This window comes from Diorhabda carinulata, chromosome X, assembly GCF_026250575.1.
Source record: "Diorhabda carinulata isolate Delta chromosome X, icDioCari1.1, whole genome shotgun sequence".
In the NCBI taxonomy this organism is placed as follows: domain Eukaryota; kingdom Metazoa; phylum Arthropoda; class Insecta; order Coleoptera; family Chrysomelidae; genus Diorhabda; species Diorhabda carinulata.
In genome coordinates, this window is record NC_079472.1 from 30,442,955 (window position 1) to 30,464,521 (window position 21,567).

The 21,567-nt window shown below is 30.8% G+C and overlaps 3 protein-coding genes and 1 long non-coding RNA gene across 4 annotated transcripts in view; 2 read left to right on the forward strand and 2 right to left on the reverse strand.

Moving 5' to 3' along the window:
- LOC130900931 (uncharacterized) overlaps nt 1–21,567 on the forward strand; it is a 90,942-nt gene that overhangs the window by 367 nt on the left and 69,008 nt on the right. The window lies entirely within an intron of this gene.
- LOC130900933 (uncharacterized) lies at nt 987–5,431 on the forward strand. The gene is made up of 3 exons (XR_009060231.1): nt 987–1,196; nt 1,381–1,540; nt 5,194–5,431. It is a non-coding gene; the product is annotated as an uncharacterized LOC130900933 (long non-coding RNA).
- On the reverse strand, nt 9,826–10,998 carry LOC130900930 (uncharacterized). Its single transcript, XM_057811938.1, has 2 exons — nt 10,795–10,998; nt 9,826–10,198 (listed from the first exon to the last, which is right to left on the reverse strand). The coding sequence occupies exons 1-2, from the start codon at nt 10,981–10,983 to the stop codon at nt 9,956–9,958; spliced, it is 432 nt and encodes a 143-aa protein (XP_057667921.1). The 5' UTR covers nt 10,984–10,998; the 3' UTR covers nt 9,826–9,955.
- LOC130900929 (uncharacterized) lies at nt 11,359–14,402 on the reverse strand. The gene is made up of 2 exons (XM_057811937.1): nt 14,216–14,402; nt 11,359–13,282 (listed from the first exon to the last, which is right to left on the reverse strand). Exons 1-2 carry the CDS (start codon nt 14,297–14,299, stop codon nt 12,836–12,838), a joined length of 531 nt encoding a protein of 176 aa, XP_057667920.1. The 5' UTR covers nt 14,300–14,402; the 3' UTR covers nt 11,359–12,835.

Here is a 21,567-nt window from a genome sequence, read left to right on the forward strand (position 1 = left end):
TGAATTTCCCGATTTTACTTTCCTTTTGAAAAGCCTTACCCTTGATGTGGTACTTAACATAAAACGAATCTACTCACATAACAGCAGGTTGGTTCATTAAAATTGATAGACATAAGTGAAACCGACCGTAAAAGCCCAAGTGCAGACTCATCGTATGTTAATATTTCCCGTTATTCACACAAAACTTTTGAATATTCATTTTCCATTCCGCAACAATTAAAATATTTTAATGAGGCGACATTTCGTCCTATCGTGATATAAACTTCGTCTTGTATAACTTTAAAACTTACCCTGCGTGTTATTGTATAATTATTCAAATTTAATTTCGAATCTTGTTTTGAGGGCGTAACCCTTTATTACATTAATTTCTCTGTTTCGTTATCATGAATCTGCTAAGAAACCAAATATTTTATTGAAAAATTTATATATCAAGAACGTCAGCCGTTTGAATAAACCTCGATCTTTGTTTTTTTATTTTTAATATTTTCGTCGTCAAAATGAAGGTATTAATAATATAAAACGGTTCGTAACTTGCAATTCGTAGTTTACAACGTTGCCATGTGTTTCATATACATAGACACATATTCCTATCTCTTTTTGAACAATTTCAATATCAATATATTTAAGTGAACTTTTTTTTTCGTAAAAAATTATATTTCCTAAATTCCCGTTAATAATAATGTGAAGGTGTTATTCGCGCGACGTTGCCAGGTGTTTTATAATACATAAAGTCGAAGTAAGTAAATCTTCTTGTCTACTTGGCATACGAATTACCAACAAATGGCCGAACTTGGCGAAAGATAAATCCACGGAAGGCAATATAATTTTCTAAATGTATTTGTCTTACTAGCAGGACCAAGCAGTTAATCAAGTAATGTGTTCAGGGGGTAACGAGGGACTTAAAATGGTCCATTAAAAGTTATACGAGGCGTTCGATTATTCATATTTTTCATCCAATACATTCGGCGCTTTTTTTGACGTTGAACATATACGACAATAACTGTCAAAATCATTGTCATGCGTTTTGTTATTCAATAATCAAATTCTTGTGAATCTACATGAGTATTTTAAAAATAACCATTCTCATAACCCTCGTTCTTCTTGCAGTTATTACTTACAGTCATACAATAACACAAACAAATTCAGTACAACCTGTAAATTTACAAATCAAATTATCTAACAGCTATTCGGACCTGGTAAGTTTTAACCTCAAAATAAAACTTTAATTCTATTTTGATTGCTGAAGTATCAAAGCTTCGATTCAGTTTAAACGAAGTGGCGAAATTCCAGAAGGATAACTAAGCAGTCGCCTATAGAAACTTTTGGTCACAGTTTTATTTTATTTTTTTTCACTTTAATTCGTGATCCCTTTTCTTCTAGGTGAAAATGGGTAAAGAGATGTTGTGGCCGACACCAAAACCCACTATATACACAAATATGGAAAAGATAATTACCTTAGCGCAATTATGTTTCGATTATTTACCATGGTTACAAAAAGAATAAACGAAAAATGCTAAATCGACTTATTATTTTAGTTCAAGTATGTATTCTTGATGTTCAGTTATCTTCGCCATCTCTATCAATATTTCTTTCGTTGTTATCTATTTTGTTTTGTTGAATCCTATCTGTTTGATCTAATTTAGTTTTCCCCGGAGGGATTCGCATTCAATCTTTCATCCATCTCGAATAACACGACGAGCAAATAAATCATTCACTTCAATCAACAACACTTTTAATTACCGTTTTAACGGGTTTTACTAGAGATGACGTAAGCCGTTCGACTTGTTAAAAACGTTCGTTTACCATCGAACTGTAACGCAAAAAACGCTCTTCTAATATAGGCTTGAAGTAAGAGGAAAAGGTAGCGCAGTTTATAATCGGAAAATATTAATAAGGATTCGTTTGGATGAAAAGTATATAAAAATATGAAATTTTAAAATGGTTTGTTGATAAATTGTTACGGTATAAATTTACATAACAGTTCCGGTCGATTATTCGGTAGTAGTCCGGTCACAAACGGTTTTTAGTTCCCAATTATTTCGATAGAGTCCGATTATCATGAATTTCAAATATATAGTCCAGTAATCAACGGTTATTGTTTATTGTTAATAAAGAAGTGCTCACGAGTGTATTAATATCGATTCGAATGCAGCAATTTATGAATTTGAAATTGTTTTAATATCAGTTTTTTTGCGCAACCTTTTTATTACAAACACTACAACGTAAGAAATTAATTACCTTTTATATTTCAATTGATTATTAAACATTAATTTTGAACTGTTTTCTTCTAATTAAGTTTTAAGGTGAACAATTATTTTATACAGATTAATGGTTTTCGAATTAATTGCTTTTGGAGACGATTTTCTCTAAAAGATAACGTCGAAGATTTATAGTGAAATATAATTGAATGAATAAACTCACAGTTTCCATTTTATATTCTATCGGAACGACAATATGGATTCACGTATAACGTTTTTACGTATAACAAAATTAATATGAAATATATTGAACATAATATAGACATTATAATCCACATTATATGATAAAAAACGCAAAAATTTTGAAGTTTCTAACGTATCAATATAAACTTAACCTAATATTTCCGTACTTGTCACTATGGGATAAATAAATGAATAAGTGAACGTCAAAGATGAAATATAATAGACAACCGAGGCGTGACGTCACGGCAGCCATATTGTTATAGTTTATTTTACAAATAAAGTTTACGAAGTAGTGTGTATTATTTGAAAAATGTTTAATAGTTTATTTTTGTATAAAATGGTATTTATTTTATTCAAAATTTGTAAAAATAAAATCACAAATCACTAAATATACGAATTTAAAAATTTGGAAAATGATCCCTGACCTGGGCTAACAATAGCGGTATGTAACACACACTATTTTATCATTTTATATCCTATCGAAACGACAATAAGGATTCACGTATAACGTTTTTACGTAGAATAGAATTAATATAAAATACATTGAACATTATAATTCACATTATATAGTGATAAAACAAAAATTTCGATGTTTCTAACGAATTAATAGTAAGTTAACCTAATATTTTCGATCTTGTCAATTTGGGTTAATGACCCCATTTGATTTAATGATTATACGCATTATAATTTAAAATAGAGAAAATATATAACAAAATATCTCAATTATTCGATTCCTACCCCTCACTAAATCATGATTTAACTATATATATATTCGGAGCTTCCGTTATCTGAACCTAATACCACGAATCATTCTTCTTAAGAATGTTATAAGGATGTTATTGGCCTCCTTAATGGACCTACAGGAGATTTTCTGCATGGTAATAGGCTTTGATGTGTATTGTTAGTAGAAACTTGGCAATATGGAATGAGGGATTGGAGAAAATCATGGAGAATAATTCGAGATAAAAGTAACTTATGTCTATATATAGAGATGTTAGAACAAGGTCTTTTAAATATTGATTCATCGTTAAACTATGATTATTTTCTCGATAAATTTGTTCTGAAATAAAAATATACTTAGTTTTGTAGTTTTTAACAATAAAATATTAAAAAAAAGTAATTAACCTCGTACCAACAACTTTACCTGGTAATAAAAATCTTAAAAGCAATATTTGTATAAAGATTAATCTTACACTGATAAAGTTAAGTAGTTAACAGATGAAAAGGAAATGGGGAATTACAATAATCGATATACGAGTATAAGAAGAAGATTTCAGAATGGAATCTCACCAAACACAATCAGTTGTTTAACAAGCTTAGAGTAAATTATTATTAAAAATGAAATTTTCAATTGTTCTAATTTTTGCTTTGGTGTTTATGATGGCTTTTACCGGTCAAGCCGATGGTAAAAAATTTTGGAAAAAAGTGGTAAGTTTAAAATTTTCATTTTACGCATTTAAAACATGTTTTTGTGCTTATTTAGGTGTTACACGAAGTATTTTCAACTTAGAAAAACTTTATTATGTTAAAATATACTTTTCGTAACGTAGAAAATCAAGAAAATCGAAATATGTTTTATCTTCACATCTTCCGTTTATTTCAACAACTGAATTTGAGAATTAGACAGCCGTCAAAAATTCTTGTTGGGTTAAAAAAGATATGGAGGTCGTTTTAAGCAAATCTCACCTCTATTAATCACAAACCTAAATAAAATATTAACATGATATCTAGTTTTCCTACTAGTATTTTTATAATAATTAACATTTTTCTACGTTAACGATATGAAAAATTACTTACAAAACACCACACACCACGCAGTTTAAATTTGTGATTTATTCACTTTTAATTACAACTCGATTGAAACTTTCAAACAGACTATATACGACCAGTTAAACAACCTACTCAATATGCAACCCGTCACACAATAATGTTGTTGAAGTTGCCTATATTATAATTAAATTGGTATTTATCCAATCACAACGAGGTATATCCAGAAAGTTCCACTAAATAAGTAAAGTATATTTTTGTAATTTAAATTGTGGAATCACTTCTAAGTATTAGTAATTTTTTAGTGATTTCTAATAAAAACGGTTTATGTAATTTTTTTTATTTATACGCAGATAGTTTCGTACTATATGAATGATTTAAAAAAATTACTTTCGTAACAAAACAACTACACAATACATATAAAAAGTTTTGATTCATTTCATTCATTTGTGATATTTTTTTAAACAATGCCTTGTGGAAAATACTCGGTATATAACCAGTTAAACAGACTACTTAATATGCAAACCGTTACACAATAATGATGTTGAAGTTGCCTATATTACAACGAAATATATCCGTTCAGAAATTTCCACTAAATAACCAAAGTATATTTTTTTGTAATTGAAATTGTTGCATCGCTTCTCAATATTAGTCATTCTTAAGGGGCGAGTGGAGTAATAATTTATTACAAATACAATTGATTTTATTATTTGTTTTTTTTTTATTTACACGTGGATAGTTTTTGTATGCAACCCGTCACACAACAATAATATTGAAGTTGCCTACGTTGTAAATATAAATGAATTGAAATAGGTCCATAAAATTCTAGAGATTTCTACTATTTTCGTAAGGGGCGAGTGGAGCAATAATTTATTTTAGATTTATTTATCAATCTATAATTTATGAAAATTCCATTTTTGGGATATGAGACGGATTTGATTTTTTGGAAACCGCTAATTCTATACGAGGTTTTTTTTCTTTTCAGGAAAAAGTTGGTAAAAATGTGAGAAAAGCCGCTGAAAAATTATTACCAACTGTGCAAGGATACGCAGGTGCTGCTGCGCAAGTTGGATTAGTACATGCTGTAGTTCCTTAAAATATTCGTATTAAATTTCAACCCATTATTATTAATTTCATCTATTTCAACTTATTTATATGCCATATTATTGAAAATAAGCTTTTTGTACCATTGTAGTATCATTTAAATAAAAATTTAATCGTAATTTATCTATTATTTTGATCCAAACTAGATTCCCTGAAAAACGAAAAACCTGGCAACGGTGTAAATACACTCAGAACCTCAAAATTATTACGTTCGAGATATTTTAGTTCGAAATCGTTATTTTCGACTATCTATATGGGTAAAACTCACAAATAAAGCTCTTTTTATTTCTGACAATTTGAAATGGAAGTTTCAAAATTGCGATATCGAATTTAAAATTCATCGCCGCATAGAAAGCTTATCGGTTCCTGCAGTGAAATAAATAGGTGTCTAAAACGGGGTAGAATCCAATAAACGGGTGTGAAGTGGATCGTTAACGTGTCACTCGTTAATTAAGTTGCTTGTATCATAAATGACGTGATGAATGCAAATCAGAAACTTCGTCTACCCCTTTATATACATATACGAATTTACGAGGTAAATACGTATGGTGAATCCCAACTTAAAAATTACTACTTTTCGTATATTTACTTTCCACAAATTCAAATTAATTATAATTTTTAAGTTATATTTAACTGTGGAAATACGTTTATATCTTTTATATACATCCTTGTTCGTAGCTTAAAAATTACGCCCTCTTTACTTGAAACTCTAGAATCAAATATAATGCGGTACTGCAGGAAACTGTAAAATATCTACTTTGACATGTTATTTGTTATACTGCCGTTTAATAGTAACTATATTGAGTACTTATTCCCACGACGTTTTATGTGGATTATTGAGGGATAATTTCGTTACAACCCTCGTAATACACAAATGTAGATATTTAGCTTTTAAGTTGTTACCACACATTCGGTATTATATGTGTAGATGAGAATAATTTTGAATATTTAAATAGAGATGTTACATGGTTTTCGCATTTGCATCTATTTTGACGTAAATGAAACATTTAATTCATACTAAGCAGTTGCTTTATTGAAGAAACTGAATTACCAATGAAGTAGTGATAACTAGGAATCTTAAAATATATACAGAATGTTGATATAAAGTGCAAAACTATGTTTATATTATTTTTATTTGGTACCATCTTCCGTTCAATGACATTTGAAGGTTACGTAAGTAAACAACTAAATTAGAAATATTTATAAAAGGTAGATAAAATATAAGTATATTCTTATATAGCTGAATGATTTTAATCCTATTTCAATATTATCTGAATAAAAAACACGCTATATAGTAGCAGACATCTAAGGTTTATTGTAGCGTAAACATAAACACGTTTCGCAGCAAAAGCAAATCAAACATTCCATAGCGATAATTCCATTAAGAAATGAGCCGATCCAAGTGGTTTCTACTCTTCTCGTCTCGAGTCGAAAGCAGTAATACTGCTCGTATTGCGGGCCTTTCTGTGCGTGTAATTTGAACGTCAAATAAACGACTCCATCATATCAGCAGAACTAGAGCTATACTTATGTACACACACATACACGTGAAATGCAGAGGGTTATCCCTTATCCCTTAGCCTTGTTGCAGTATTTCGGTATGCTAATGTTACACTTATATACGTTTTTGGTACAAGTGGATGTGGGCCAACTCAAATATTTGATTATTTTTTAAAAGAAGCACGTGTTTACGAAACTCGTCTAGAGATACATTGTCATAAAATATTCATAACCTATATTATTATTCTTATTTTTCTTATTAGTTTTCTTATTAATTTCTTGATTATAGAAAAACTGTTAGTTATGTATAACTTTCTGTAGATTTTTAGTTTAGTCACGATATGTATTTCAAACAATTTCAAATATTCTATCACGAAAATTTCGTTTTTGTTAATATTCAATACACGTGAAGATATACTGAAATTGAAATAGAATAACGTTCAGAAAATCTGATAACGATTGAATAGAATCCCAAAATTCTCTCGTTATTTCTTGTTTGAATTGTAGTATATTTGAGGAAACATTTCTATTAAAAGTATTGTTATATAATGACCATTTTATTTAATGATTTAATGATGTATAATTATGACTATTGTCGTTGCAACGTACGCGGCACCTATTAGTCATAAGTCATAATTGTTATTGTTTGATACGGGGGAGTTTATAAAAGTAATTAACCAATATTTCAACGATATATATTAAAATTTGAGGTTTTTCTCAGTACCAGTATATATATGTAATTTATAAGTCGACGGCCTTAAACACTTTCTTATTCGATTGAATCGAGATAATTTACATGAAAACTGAAACGTTAACAACACCAAAAAGGAAATTTCCTTGCGTTCGCTATTGTTGCAATTCAAACATGCACATGACATTTCAACTCGCTAATATCTTCTGCTTTTCCGACTTTCTGACAGATCAGCATTTCGATGCGCTCATTTAAAGTCGACGTTCTGTGCTGAATATATACCCTTAGACGTTAACTTAAGACGCAACTCGTAGACGTAAGGAGCAACGAAGCATTATGTATATAGGAAAGTTATTGTTAGGAGGCACTCGAGCTACAATGTTCATTCGTTAATTGGAAAAGTTTGTAGTTTCAGATATTCGTTCGTGTTGACATTTGACAGTTGTACTGGACGAAAAATGATTAAAGACAACTACCGAGAATTATATGTGATTTGACAAATACCGGGTGTATACAGGATGGCCCCAATCGTCAATTTGTAAAAAAATTAATTTTTCTGCAACCCGAACTATTCTGGGGTGTTAATTTGTGATGAATTGATATTTATATGTTGAAGGGTTGTGAAGAAATTAATTTTTTCCGACATTTTCGGCCCTACAATTATCCGGGGCACTCTGTTTAATGTGTTTTATGACAATGACTTTAAATAATTATAAATCAGAACGTTCGAAGTGTATTTTTTGAAAAAAAAAAAAAACGAAACGTATCATTTAAGGGCACATCAGTAACATGACAAGAACTTCATTTCTTGTGTCAGAATCACATCAAAACCGAGAGATTTCCCGCAGGGACACGATTGGGATTATGTATTCCATTTTCTCTCACAGGATCTGAAGTCGTAGATGTCTTACTACAGGCAGAAAATTGATGAATTAGTTTCCGTTGATATTTAAAGAGGGTGGTGGATATATATCGATAACATGGTATTACAAAATTTCCACTGGATTAATCTGATGTAGATTTCATTCACAATAAAGTATAATAACGTAATCACCCTGTATATAGAAATATAATTCAATAGGCGCAGTCTTGAAATTGGGTGAGTACGTGCCATCTTAATTTCTTCTGCCCAACCGCTCCTCATCTTAATTGTTCTTCTCTCCATCCATCTTCCATTTTGTTTTAAATTGACTTTCAATTTGCCGTTGACGTTTAAAATTAAAAACGTTGAACTGCCTAAGCCCATTCATAGTTGCGTTTGCGTTTGTCACGTGACTTATGACGTTAGACCGTGATTTTTCATAATACCGGATTACAAACAAAAAGACAATTATAACATAAAAACAAAAAGCAATAGATAAGTCAACAAGAATAACGAATTTTTTAAGTTAACGGCAACAACGTAAAAGTTTACGATTAAGGTGTAGAATCTGATACTAACGTCAAATGTCATCCGCGAACGTCAACGGTAAACAAAAGTTTATGAATCAGTTTTTATTCCTTATTTTGTCGTATTTTGATTTATTCTTTATTTGTATTAAAAATATCATTCATATACTTTTGCTTTTTATTTCTGTGTGTATGTCTATGTCTCTGGTGTATATGTTGATTTTTACAAGTGAACGACTTTGAAACATGAAATGCAGACTGCCTACCTAGTAGGTATTTTGCTGTTGTCAGTTAATAATCGATTAATTTATTACTACACATGATAAAAAAGAAGAAATAAACATCATTTCATTTTATTTATAAGTCGTATTACATAATTATATTATAATGAAAATAAATGAAATTGATTTTTGAAGATATAGTGAATGCGAAGTTTAATATCTTGCATATGTAAATTTCGTGACTTTTCAATGTTTATAATTTGCATAACTATTAGAAATGTACTGACTGAATATTATCCAAATTTCCATGAATAGTTTCTGCTGACTGGAATACCCCAAAACCTCTTGTTTATACTGCTTACAAATAGTGATTCAGTCTATCGTAATCTGTTACTAAGTTTGTAAACACATTAGTAAATTCTCTTTAGGTCGATTCACCATAAGACATCTATTTATACGAGTACCATTCGAAAAATAAACGAAAATTTTTTAACGTAAATTATTTTTAGTATAAATTCAAACGATATCTTTTTAAAAATATGAAACCTGTAATTATTTTAACTAGTTTTTTCAATATTTTTCTAATTATGAATTCAAAACAAATTTCAATCGAAAAAAATCAATTTTTAATAATTTAAATTTTGAAAATATATAAAAGAGGTCTTTTAGATGTGATTAGAAACAGGAAATTTGAAAAAAAACTAAATTTTTCGTGTTTTTATAATTAATTTCATATCTTATACATGGTGGACAATAAATGTCAATTATTTATTACATATACGAGGGTTATTCTATATATTTTGGAATGCCACAAATTATATTTAAAAAATAAACATTTTTAATTAATCTGGTAAATTTAAATCTGCGTAACCATTATTGATAGCAGTATTTAGTTCGTCGGGAGCTCCAGTGGTGGCAGCACAGAATTTAAACTGTCCAACGTGGCATACTGCAGCTAATAAAGGAATGACAGTTTTGACAACTTCACATACTTTATCAATCGCTCTTGTTATACTTGTTGCCGAAGATCCAACGGAATTACCCACTTTACTAGCTACTTCCCCAAATCTTACCAATTGTTTTCTCTGAAATATATTATGTAATCTCTAAAACTCATATATAAACAAATCCTGATATTATTTTGATCAACTTTTCTGGAATCGTAAACTATTTCAAATAAATCGTATGACTGACACACAGATGGCGTTGTCAAAACCATACGACGTTTATGAAGTATCAACTGTCAAAATTTCATGACATTTCGATCGAAATGTCGATCGAACGTTTAATCACGTGAAAGCTTGTTTTAAAGTGCCGCGTTTTTTCATAGTCGATCAAAAACAACAACGTGTTGATGATTCAGGTGTTTGATAATGTTTACACGTGATAAATCTAGATTTTTCGCGTCGATACGTGATAATGAATGAAACATGGAACTATAACTTCACTTCAAAATTAAAATGAGTGGATTGCAATCGGTAAACCACGTCTAAAAGCACAAAAGTCAGTTGGGAAGGTTATGGTTCTCAAATAGATAGCATTGAACGAATTACATTACGAATTGCTTCCTTATCCACCGTATAGTCCAGATTTGGCCCCCCAGTGACTAGGATAAGCGTGGGAATCAATCAGTCCTGTCAGAGGATTGATTGAGTGATTTAATTATTTTTGTATGACTCACCCAAAATCCAGGCTGATCTTCTTCGTTGACATCAGCAGCTGGAAGCTTTTTGTCGGTAGGCCAATGCGTTTGGACGACGTCACTTTTGAATTCGTGAGGTTTATTAATTGAAAGCGCTTGTGTTGAATCATTACTAATAAAAGTTAATAACAATACAAGAGATAGAAAGAAAATTATTTTGGGACACATCTTTATAGTACGACATCGAAATATCTTCTATAATAATGTTGATAAGTACAACTTAAAGGATGTTGAATTTCCGTCAAGTGGTTTATTGGAAAGATAAGTTTCGAATTCGACGAAATGTAATTTTTAATAAAATTCAATTGAGATTTTCATTGTTATTTGAATGATTGAGTCTTCGTTCAAGTTTTCATGAATTGATTTTATGATTTTTGTTTGAGGAAGCTGAGATATTTACAGATAACTTCCTTAGCTTCGTATACCAGGATCGATAATTTTTGAAAAAATTAGGAGAATACGATAAAAATGAATGAAAAAATGATTTACGGGTAATCTGAGATCGGGAAGGGAAAGGGGTGAGTTTTTAAGAGTAAAAAACGGTTTATCTCTATTAAATACAAATATTTATTGTAAAATATAAAAAGATAAACCAAAAAATGTGTGAGAAGTTAACTTTTTATGTACCATATACACTCGATTTGAAATATTTAGTTTTTCATGTCATTTTGACATAATATCGAAACCAACTGCAAATCAATTATAAAGACTTCTCAAGATGGTGCCTTTTTATCAAATTTACAATATTACAAGGGCACAAACAGAAATAACATTAAATTTATAACTTTATTTATTATACGTTCACAGTAAAAAAAAAATAATCAAAATACATTTTAATAGGTTATAATATATAACATCACTTAATAAGTCGTGTGACTATCACACAGATGGCGCTGAAATTGTCAAATCCATATGACGTTTATGAAGTACCAACTTTGACAATACTACGCGTCAAATTTAATGACATTTCGATTGGTCAAAAAAAAATTTACAACCATTTAAGAGAAGTTAATTTTGTTGTGATGTTTTTGCATTATATTATATATTACATCATTCAAAATCTTGTGAATGACACACAGATAACGCTGTCAATGTCAAATCTATATGACGTTAATGAACTTTCAAAATACTACGCGTCAAATTTCATGACATTTCGATTGGTCTTGACAGCCATTTAAGTAAAGTTTTGTTATTTTGAAAACAATGGGATTTTATGAAAAAAATACTGTACAAGCTCAGTAATAGGTTTGAAAAGTTTTTTCTGGCCTATGGAAAACAATCATTTTTTTGTAGTTTGCTGAATTTAAACGTGGTCAAACAAACACCGATGGTGGTGAACGTTCTGGTCTTCTAATTGAAGTGTTTACTACAGAAAACATCATAAAAATCAACAAATTTGTTATATTTAATCGTAAATTGAGGCTGTTAAGATATCAGAAGGTAATGAGTTTACAATTATGCATGATTATTTGACAACGAAAAAACTAAATGACGCGTTACCCGCAGTCTATTGAAAACAACATGTCGTTGATTAACAGGAGTATTTGGGCATGTTTACACGTAATAAATCAGATTTTTTGCGATAATGAATCAAACTTAGACCCATAACTTCACTTCGGAATTAAAAGGATCATCATCTGAGTGGACTGCAGCGAACCAAATCCAAAGCTTCTAAAAGCTCAATAATCAATTGGGAAGGTTATGTTTTCAATATTTTGGGTTAAATTCAACGAATTTGCTACCTCATCCACGGTATAGTCCAGATCTAGTTCCCAGTGACTATTGGCTATTCGCTGATAGCAAAAAAATGCTTAAATGTAGAAAGTAAGGCATCGAGAAGTTAGAGAAGAGTTGAAATTATTGTATTACTCTTGAAGATGATTCCATTGATGAATAAAATCGATTTTTGGTAAAAAAAATGTGTCACACGACTTATTGAATGATGTGAAAATATTGTATGTTACCAATAAAGCGATTCATTGATCTATAATTTTAATAATTCACGTTATTTGGAATACTTTTAAAACATATCACTGTAGACATTATATTTTCGAGATTCCGGATTGTTTCCATACTCTGTAACAACATTATCGTCACCGTTTGGTGGAATGAATTCTGGAATCTTATTATCGTTAATATTCAAATCGTTCTGTTCTAAAGTTGTTCGGCTTTCTACTGTTGGAGCTGTAGTTGAAATTGGTAGCGGCAACGCTGGTTCTGGTTCAGATTTGTCTTTTGGATAAAAAGGGAGTCGATTCGGTACTTGTTGGGAGGGATAATAACGGGGGAAATTAAAAGGAAATCGCGGACCGAACGATGGTGGGAAATTTCTCGCGAAAGGATTGTTGTAAGGTGGTTGGAAATTCGGATAACCAGGAATGTTGTTGTTCGGTAAATTGTTCACAAAACCGCAGGCTCCTTGTGCTACAGTCGAGATTTTGTTTCGAAATTCGTTGATTTTTCTACCCTATAAATGTAAAAATGAATTTTTAATTCCAATAAACGAAAAGTAACATTATTTTCTTTTTGTTTTAATATTAAATTCTGGTCAAAGTACAATCGTTAATTGCGTTTTCTACATAAAAACTACACTACTATGATGGTCCCAAATATAATTGGCATGACCTAAAGATGGCGGTAGTTTGAAGATACCACGTGAAATAGTGGGTAGCAAAGTTTTAACGAGACTGTGGGACGTACGAAGACCAAATGAGGCGATGTACTACAAAGCTGTGTGCAAGATAGGTGCAGCGTTTGCTCACAATGGAACAAAAACAGAGTTTTGAAGGTGTTTCCATCGATTTTTGGTTAATGTTCCACAGAAATGGAGCCAAAGAAGACAATCAGCTATTGCAATGGCCAATATTAACAAATTAAAGTTTGATTTGCTACCACATGCATCCTAATCAACAGATTTATTCCTCTTAGATTATTTTCTGTTCCCAGATTTGAGGGTTGATGATTATTTTGAACAAATTGATGATTCTTATTATAAAAAGGGTATAGAAGTTATTGAACATCGTTGGGAAAAGTGTATTTACCTAAAAAGAGATTAAATTGAATAAAAGAAATATTTTTTCCAAAATTTTCGTGTTTTTTTTGTTGGGCAAGGTATTTTAGTGATCATTCTCGTATTTTACACATTCTACAGGATTCCGATTCAAGTTCGAAGAGGATTTGAGGTATTTAAGTACTTCAAAATTGAAATTTTGGATTCAATCGCAAACAAACAATAAAGCAAAATGAAGAAAAACATGTAATCGAATAGAAAACGTTTATAAAAAAATATTATGTTGATTTAATTGGAGAAAATAAAAATATAACTGGTAATTGTGAAAAATTGGCAACAATGCATCATATATTGTCTATAACGTGTGTTGAAAAATTTATGGTAACTTACCACGTCATTCCAGTCAACTAAGTGAGGTGCAGAACTACAATATTCAATCAAAAATAATACCAAAAGTGACTTCACGAAAAACATATTTTCAATTTTTTTTTTATATATTCTGTTAAGAATATACTGCGCGTTTTTGATTAAAATACTTTCTTATATACTTTTTATAAAATAAAACGAACATTTTGTGGTTGCTTTGTGTAGGAAAAACCACTTTAAATATCATCGATTTTGACTAATACAGGGAGACACTCAACTTCAAACACAAACGAAAATATTGAAGGTTTTAAATTAAACTTTGAGGAACAATCTGAAAATGCTATTTATATTCGTTGAGTGAAAAGATAAGCACTATAAAAACACTTAACTAACTTATAATAATTCAATTATCACTATCACTTAACTAACTTATTCGAATTCTTCGATTACTTTCTATTTGGGTCGTTTTACCACGACTATTTATTATAAACTAACTAAACGCGCTATACAACCCTTATTATAACCAAAAAGAATTCGCAAAACTTGTAAAAAATAAATAAATAGACTTTTTTAGTAATTATTCCAAAATAAACAATGAAAATAAACCGTCTGATTTAATAAAAGTTATATAAAACAAACAACAAACGGATTCCGGGTATTTTTAAGCGCCGCGCTTCCGCCGAATTTTAAAATTCCACTCTAGAACGTTCGTAACAGTACTTGGAATAAAAAAAACGTGACCTCTTTGACAGGATTAGCAAGCAAGCATACAAACGGTAAATTACCAAGAAAGATCAGAGAAAATGCTATTTCTATTCGTGTAGTGAATAAATTAACACTATAAAAACACTTAACTGACCTATAATAATTCAATTATCACAATTACTTAACTAACTTATTCGAATTCTTCGATTACTTTCTATTTGGGTCGTTTTACCACGACTATTTATTATAAACTAACTAAACGCGCTATACAACCCTTATTATAACCAAAAAGAATTCTCAAAACTTGTTTAAAATAAATAAATAGACTTTTTTAGTAATTATTCCAAAATAAACAACGAAAATAAACCGTCTGATTCAATAAAAGTTATATAAAACAAACAACAAACGGATTCCGGGTATTTTTAAGCGCCGCGCTTCCGCCGAATTTTAAAATTCCACTCTAGAACGTTCGTAACAGTACTTGGAATAAAAAAAACGTGACCTCTTTGACAGGATTAGCAAGCAAGCATACAAACGGTAAATTACCAAGAAAGATCAGAGAAAATGCTATTTCTATTCGTGTAGTGAATAAATTAACACTATAAAAACACTTAACTGACCTATAATAATTCAATTATCACAATTACTTAACTAACTTATTCGAATTCTTCGATTACTTTCTATTTGGGTCGTTTTACCACGACTATTTATTATAAACTAACTAAACGCGCTATACAACCCTTATTATAACCAAAAAGAATTCTCAAAACTTGTTTAAAATAAATAAATAGACTTTTTTAGTAATTATTCCAAAATAAACAATGAAAATAAACCGTCTGATTCAATAAAAGTTATATAAAACAAACAACAAACGGATTCCGGGTATTTTTAAGCGCCGCGCTTCCGCCGAATTTTAAAATTCCACTCTAGAACGTTCGTAACAGTACTTGGAATAAAAAAAACGTGACCTCTTTGACAGGATTAGCAAGCAAGCATACAAACGGTAAATTACCAAGAAAGATCAGAGAAAATGCTATTTCTATTCGTGTAGTGAATAAATTAACACTATAAAAACACTTAACTGACCTATAATAATTCAATTATCACAATTACTTAACTAACTTATTCGAATTCTTCGATTACTTTCTATTTGGGTCGTTTTACCACGACTATTTATTATAAACTAACTAAACGCGCTATACAACCCTTATTATAACCAAAAAGAATTCGCAAAACTTGTAAAAAATAAATAAATAGACTTTTTTAGTAATTATTCCAAAATAAACAATGAAAATAAACCGTCTGATTTAATAAAAGTTATATAAAACAAACAACAAACGGATTCCGGGTATTTTTAAGCGCCGCGCTTCCGCCGAATTTTAAAATTCCACTCTAGAACGTTCGTAACAGTACTTGGAATAAAAAAAACGTGACCTCTTTGACAGGATTAGCAAGCAAGCATACAAACGGTAAATTACCAAGAAAGATCAGAGAAAATGCTATTTCTATTCGTGTAGTGAATAAATTAACACTATAAAAACACTTAACTGACCTATAATAATTCAATTATCACAATTACTTAACTAACTTATTCGAATTCTTCGATTACTTTCTATTTGGGTCGTTTTACCACGACTATTTATTATAAACTAACTAAACGCGCTATACAACCCTTATTATAACCAAAAAGAATTCTCAAAACTTGTTTAAAATAAATAAATAGACTTTTTTAGTAATTATTCCAAAATAAACAATGAAAATAAACCGTCTGATTCAATAAAAGTTATATAAAACAAACAACAAACGGATTCCGGGTATTTTTAAGCGCCGCGCTTCCGCCGAATTTTAAAATTCCACTCTAGAACGTTCGTAACAGTACTTGGAATAAAAAAAACGTGACCTCTTTGACAGGATTAGCAAGCAAGCATACAAACGGTAAATTACCAAGAAAGATCAGAGAAAATGCTATTTCTATTCGTGTAGTGAATAAATTAACACTATAAAAACACTTAACTGACCTATAATAATTCAATTATCACAATTACTTAACTAACTTATTCGAATTCTTCGATTACTTTCTATTTGGGTCGTTTTACCACGACTATTCATTATAAACTAACTAAACGCGCTATACAACCCTTATTATAACCAAAAAGAATTCTCAAAACTTGTTAAAAATAAATAAATAGACTTTTCTAGTAATTATTCCAAAATAAACAATGAAAATAAACCGTCTGATATAATAAAAGTTATATAAAACAAACAACAAATGGATTCCGGGTATTTTTAAGCGCCGCGCTTTTGCCGAATTTTAAAATACCACTATATCTTGACAGGACCGACTCTAGGGCGTTCGTAACAGTACTTACACTAGAAAAAACCTGACCTCTTTGACAGAATTAGCAAGCAAGCATGCAAAGATAGCGAGAAGATCTGATCAGAGGTCTTGAGGATCAAGAAATATTGTAAAACGTTGACGATGGTACAAAAACAAGGTGCTCTAAGGATCGTAAGCTACACAAGCTGACTTGGTGGTAACGTGCGTGATTTCCGTGGACCTTCTGGTTATTTATACATATAGAAACAACTCTTGAAGAAAAACGGTTTTTTTCACGAAATAAAGAACGTGCAGACGTGAAGGTACTGTGGATACCAGCAAGATGATTCCTAATACAGATTTTTCTTGTGAAATTTGAGATTGGAACTCGAGAATTAAGTAGAATCCTTGATAATATTCCCCAGGTGATGTTGTGTAAGGTAGAATGATGGAAAATGGTTTTTACTGACACAGAGACGATTCTAAGACAAAATAAGCAAATAAAAATAAATGCTGGAGAATAAATATTACAAAATAATTTTAAGTATAGGGAATTATCTTTTTGCTATAAAGAAAAGTTCTATTTTGTATCCGCCTTGTATATAAATACATACGAAGATGTTGTAACTTCAATACATCAATTATTATAAAGAAAACTTCATATTATAAAAAAACATGTTGTGAATATATCAAATCTGTTATTTCGATCATGAACTTTGAGATTTTATATGGTGAAAGTACTCAAATTATGACATTTGACATTTGACGTGGATTAAACCAATAACAGTGTACCGATCATATCGCTTCGACTTTTGGTGATGAAATGAAAGTGAAAGTCGTCGGCGTTCGATGCATTCCATGTCAAATGTTAGCTGTTCTTTCCGATTAACTGGAGATGTCGCGACCGTTCCATTAGATCAAAGTAGAGCTGTCAATTCTGAATGGTACACCTGCAGAAGAATCAGGGAAACCAAATCGCAGAAGTCGAATCATTTTCCAACACGACAAAAATGTTTTTGAACATCGATTTGATGGATCATACATTGTACATTTCTTGTTTGGTATCCAATTATTACTTCTTATTCTTGCAGATCAAAAATTTAATGTTTTTTTCGTTAATTACTTCAATAGGAGATACTAGATTGTGTTATATAGGTTAAAATAGACATTTAGTCAATGTGTGAAAAATCAAATTTAAATTACAGCTATTGCTTATAACAAAACAAGTTACGGAAAAAAATTATTGATGTTAAATTTAAGATATGTTGTAAATTCGTTTTTTTTTATGAAAAATATGCGTACAAATCATACGTTTTTATAATTATTGTTACTGTTTGTTGTTTTACTGTGTTGTATCAATTCGATTCTGTTTTACAACCAAAACAAGTTACAAAACAACATTAAGTTACGAGTAACTTACTTAGGTTAACTAAGGTTAGGTTAGGTTAGGTTAGGAACACCTCTCCGCTCGTATTTGCAACTTTATTTTGCGTTAGTTATTCGTAAAGTATAAAATTAAATTTTTACATGTGAAGATGGCGTTTTCGCGTCAAACATGTATATATATTCTTGTACGGCGTGAAAAATTGTACAACATATTAAAATTTCAAGGTGATCGGAGATGAGGGGGTTAAACTGCTATTAAAATCATAAAAAACCTTCGAACAATAACTAATATTTTCATATCTCTTTTGTGGTCATTAAAAAAATTTATTCACCACGTATATCCTTATTCCAACTCACAAGATATGAAAAAAAAAATTTAACAAAGGAAATAATGTGGTTAGTTGTTATTTTATCATATTCCATATCAATTATTGCGACAATTGCTAAGAATTATTTAAAATAATTTGAATCATCGAAAAAAATACTTTCCTATACATAGTGTCCCAATAAATAGTTATTTGTATGTCAAGGACTGAAACTGAAAGTGCTACTTTGTCGGACGAGTCTGAAAATTCGTAACTTCATCGCTGATAAAACAAATAATTATAGAAAATTGAATAATTGAGGTTATGCGAAATCATCGAAGTGAAACTGTCAACTGTCAACATTGAAGTGGCTTGAATCACTCCAGAGTCACTTCAGAGCGTTCCGAAAGTGTTTTGTAGTACGGAACTGTCATTTCCACTACATGGAACAATCAAAACGCAACTTTCGGTATGTAAATGAATACAGAATGAAAAACTTACGTACATAATGGATTTGACGTACCATAATATGGTCGCATAATTCAATTCCGGATAAAGTAAAATAAGATACTTCCTAAATCAAAGTTATAGACGCAATCTAATCAAATATATATCACTTTCTCTCTCGATGTAATAGAGAGAATCAAGGACCATAAAGAATAAGATACAACCGACGTCAGTTTATAACTATCGTACCGAAAATTAATATCGGATCGGTGACAAATCCTGAGCGCAAGAGAAGCTCTCTCTTCCGGAACTAACTATTGTAGCATTAAATCAGAATCCCATTCAGCCCAAGAATTATAACAACTTTATTTCAAAGTATTAGAATGACTTTTAATAACGACATAACCTAATAAAATGGATTCTAAAACGTTATATCAGGATTATTACTTAAGTTTCGAGATATGGCAACGCTGCTAGAGCTATTTGAGTTGTTTGTAGATACATCTTGGTCAAAAATTGAATCAATTAAATGGGTTTTTCAAGACGAACCAAATACAATAAAATGGTTGTTAGAGAAATGTTGAATAGTCAATTCTGGTAGACCAATTTTAGACTTGTTTGGCCAAAAGTGTTCGAAAAAATCTGAGAGACCAATCGAAGAATCATTCTCGATACGAGCTCTGAAACAAAGTTTAAACAAAAACATCGAGTTTATGGTGAACATGCTTTAGTTAAACGAACGTGCCAAAAGTGGTTTGCACGATTTAAAATTGAGGCGATGAACGTCCTGGGCCGCCAAAAAGTTTGAAGATCAAAAACCAGAAGCATTAATCGATGAAGATTGTTGCCAAACACAAGAAGATCTCGCAGAATCTTTGGGTGTTACTCAAGCAGCCATTTCAAAGCGTTTAAAAGTAGCTGGATATATTCAAAAGCAAGGAAATTGGGTTCCACGTGAACTCAAGCCGAGAGACGTCGGTTTTACTGCAGGAATGCCACGGAAGGAAGTCATTTTTGCATCGGATTGTTACTGGTGATGAAAAATGGATCCATTACAATAACTTCAAGTCGAATATCCATGGCGCGAAGGTAATTGTGGAATCAGAAGGGTGTGCTGTATTAATAGCTGCTGCTATCGAACACAATTAATCCGTTTTGAAGAGAGCAGTAGCCGAAAAACGCCCGGAATATGCGACCAGACACGAGGCAATAATTTTCCATTTTGACAACGCTCCACGTTGCTATTCCGGTTAAGAAATTTTTGGAAAACAGTGGATGGGAAGTTTTACCTCACCCGTTTTATAGCCCAGACCTTGCCCCTTCTGACTACCATTTGTTCCGGTCGATACAGAACGTCCTCACTGGAAAACGGATCACATCAGAGTAAGATATCAAAAATTGTTTTGATTCATTCTTGGATACCAAGCAGACGCAGTTCTTTTGGAATGGGATCCACAAATTACCAGAAACATGGGAAAAAGTCATAGTTTCAGATGGGCAATACTTCGAATAATGTTTTTCTTAAATAAACTTTCAAATTTTGAAAAAAAAACCGCACGAATTAAGTTATAGACGTGAATGCAGTTAAGAACTTGAGGTTGCTCTAAATTTCCACACGAGAATCTCGCGAGACAGTTAATTCTGCATCCATCATCATTAACTGTGAGATTTATATTTGCAATTGTATACTCAAAAACGTCGACGATCTCATGTGAATATGGAGTTAACTAGATTGGAGATTTCCACCTTTCCCATTTCTAAATATAATCTAAAGATGTCTTATGGTCTTCTGGATAGATTACTTCTGAAATCTTATTATCTTTTTTGTTTTTTCTTCATCAATTTTGATAAAATCGTCTGAATATAGTACTCCAACTACTTCATAGTGTCTTGGTACTCAACAGAAGCTTATTTTAGTGTCATGAATCCAAGAGTGCATCTAATGATAGTTCACTAACACTTTTATTGTTGTTAATGGTATTATTTGAAAGGTTTTCAATCTATAATCCTTTTCAATGCTTTCAATCCATTAAAAACACACCGGTTCCTGTTCTAATTTCCATTGCAAAGTTGTGGGCATCCGTTTATATTTTATGATGACTTTATTTCAATTTTCTCTTGTGGGGATTTTAATTCTAACATTTTTAAAGATGATATAGTCTTCAGCTTCAGTCTGCAAGGTTAAGATTGCTTCTAGTGCAGCTTGTTGTATCTGC